Source organism: Tachysurus fulvidraco, chromosome 17 (genome assembly GCF_022655615.1).
Source record: "Tachysurus fulvidraco isolate hzauxx_2018 chromosome 17, HZAU_PFXX_2.0, whole genome shotgun sequence".
Lineage (NCBI taxonomy): Eukaryota > Metazoa > Chordata > Actinopteri > Siluriformes > Bagridae > Tachysurus > Tachysurus fulvidraco.
This window is the reverse complement of record NC_062534.1, coordinates 3,693,068-3,695,567: the sequence shown is the minus strand read 5'-3', so window position 1 is coordinate 3,695,567 and position 2,500 is coordinate 3,693,068. Positions and strand designations below refer to the sequence as shown.

The 2,500-nt window shown below is 41.9% G+C and overlaps 1 protein-coding gene across 2 annotated transcripts in view; it reads left to right on the top strand.

The window, feature by feature from the left end:
• Positions 1–873, top strand: part of mlsl (malate synthase-like) — an 8,186-nt gene extending 7,313 nt beyond the window's left edge. For both annotated transcript variants that reach the window (XM_027151994.2, XM_027151992.2), the window contains exons 15-16: positions 1–53; positions 619–873. The exon at positions 1–53 is cut by the window's left edge and continues 81 nt beyond it. In XM_027151994.2, the coding sequence (XP_027007795.2) occupies positions 1–53; positions 619–787 (222 nt within the window). In that variant the 3' untranslated portion in view covers positions 788–873. The remainder of the gene's footprint in view (positions 54–618) is intronic.
• The last annotated feature ends 1,627 nt before the right edge of the window (positions 874–2,500 follow it).

Genomic DNA, 2,500 nt, shown 5'->3' with positions numbered 1-2,500 from the left:
ACACGAGGCATGATGGCTGATCTGAGGTCAGCAATGTGCTGTCAGACACAAAGGTACATTCAATCAATCAATCAATCAATCAATCAATCAATTAATCAATCAATCAATCAATAAAAGAATAGCTCCATTTCAGAAATGCTGTTTACATGCCGTTTAATTACATTACATGAATTGCAAGAAATCAAAATTTTTATATATATGAGTTTGCATGTTCTCCCCGTGCCTCGGGGGTTTCCTCCGGGTACTCCGGTTTCCTCCCCCGGTCCAAAGACATGCATGGTAGGTTGATTGGCATCTCTGGAAAATTGTCCGTAGTGTGTGAGTGTATGAGAGTGTGTGTGTGCCCTGTGATGGGTTGGCACTCCGTCCAGGGTGTATCCTGCCTCGATGCCCGATGACACCTGAGATAGGCACAGGCTCCCCGTGACGTTAGGATAAGTGGTAGAAAATGAATGAATGAATGAAAATATATATATATATATATATATATATATATAATGTATATATATATATATATATATATATAATGTATATATATATATATATATATATTGCAGCAGAATTGCTATATACATGCAGCAGAACTGCTATATACACTTTGTCTCTCTTCCTGAGCAGAGATGAAGAGAGATTAATCGCAGCCATGTCCATGTTTTTGGAGCTGGTACAAAAGAATGATTTCCCAGAATTCCTCACAACCTACCTGTACCTGGACCACACCTTCCTGAGCTCTCAGCATCAGCACGAAGACGGAGAGATGGCCGGATCTCACCGTGCCAAGCTTTAAGCGCTCTGTATGTATGCAAGACTTAAAATAACCTGATTTAAACCTACTGAAGAATACAATAATTAAAGGAATATGGTGACACCCAACATTAATGCTGCCTATCTTTTATTTAAAGAGGGACAGCTCATGTTGGACATTTGGGGGACAAGTATAGCGCTTTTTACAATTGACATTGTCTCAAAGCAGCTTTACAGAACATAAACATAGAACAAAAGGTTAATATAAAGAATAATATAAAGATTAATAGAATACAAAATTCAAGATTAATACAGTATTAGATAGATTTAGCTCACAATGTGTTTGTATTTATCCCCAATGAGCAAGTCTGAGGTGACTCAGGCAGCAGTGGGGTGGAAAAACTCCCTTAGATGGTAAAGGAAGAAACCTTGAGAGGAACCGGACTCAAAGGGGAACCTCATCCTCATAGGGTTGACACTGGAGGGTGTGCTTATAAATATACAGTCAAACAGATGTTGCATAGATGCAAATGATCACATGGAGTTCACATCTTTTTAGTATAGCAGAGTCTAACTGTAGCTGATAGATCTCTAGCTGCCTCAGGATTCGCAGAGTCGGCCTCGTCTCAGCGGAGGACGGAAGACGAACGGAGCTGGAACAGTTTCTGTATGCCTCGGGATGGGTAGAAAGAGAGAAGCGGTTTAAGATTAAGATGGTTTGGACATGTTCAGAGGAGGGAGAGTGAGTATATCGGGAGGAGAATGTTGGACATGGAGCTGCCAGGCAGGAGGCAAAGAGGAAGGCCAAATATAAAGGTATATGGATGTAATTAATGAGGATTTGAAGCTAGTGGGTGCAAGTGTTGAGGATGCAGAAGATAGGGATAGGTGGAGAGAGATGATTCGCTGTGGAGACCCCTGAAGGGAAAAGCCGAAAGAAGAATGAAACCAATTTGATTTAAGGCGCATTTACACCCTGGATGGTATAAATAATATAAACAAGCTAAGACCTTTAATCCTGGTATCTAATATATCATACGATGACTTTGGGACTTCTACTGAAAACGTTAAGAAAATGTTTTCTGAATTATGAACCGTAAATCTTGCCTTGGGCCACGGATATTACAACTGAGAGGATCCGAAAGCTCTGAAAGAGGTGACGATAAAAGCAAAATACGGCGATAAAAATACCTACATCGTATTCAGAGCCGATCCTGACCTCCCTGGGGCCCTAAGCAAAATTCTGCTAAGGGGCCATCCTACCTGACCCGTGAGTTTGCCCCAAAATAGTCTGCTCCATCTCTCGGTCAAAGAGTAAAACAATACAGAATTGAATGAGGTATAAACAAATCTTTATTGAATGGAATGTTTTATAATATATACTCGGTATTCGACCATTTTGGAATCTGCAATCCTGCCGTAAGTCTTCGTGTCCGTCCTTTTCGTGGCTGGCAGCACTACACAGTAGAGGTCTTCACGGGTCCACTTAGATCCGAAAACCCGAGGTCCGACCCGAGACACGAGCGGGTTCGGGTCTAAAAGTTTCACGTGTACCTCGGACACGGGTCGGGTATAATAATAGCGGCATCAGGTCACAGGTAATTTAAAATGATTGTGTTTTTACCGAACGGACCCGAGAAGACCCGAACTACTGTATCTCGTGTGTGTGCATCGACTCGAGTCCTTTTCCAATCTCTCCTCTGTTTGACAAGACCGCTTGCGACGTGTGGCTGCCGGTAAGCTAATTTTCGTTGAA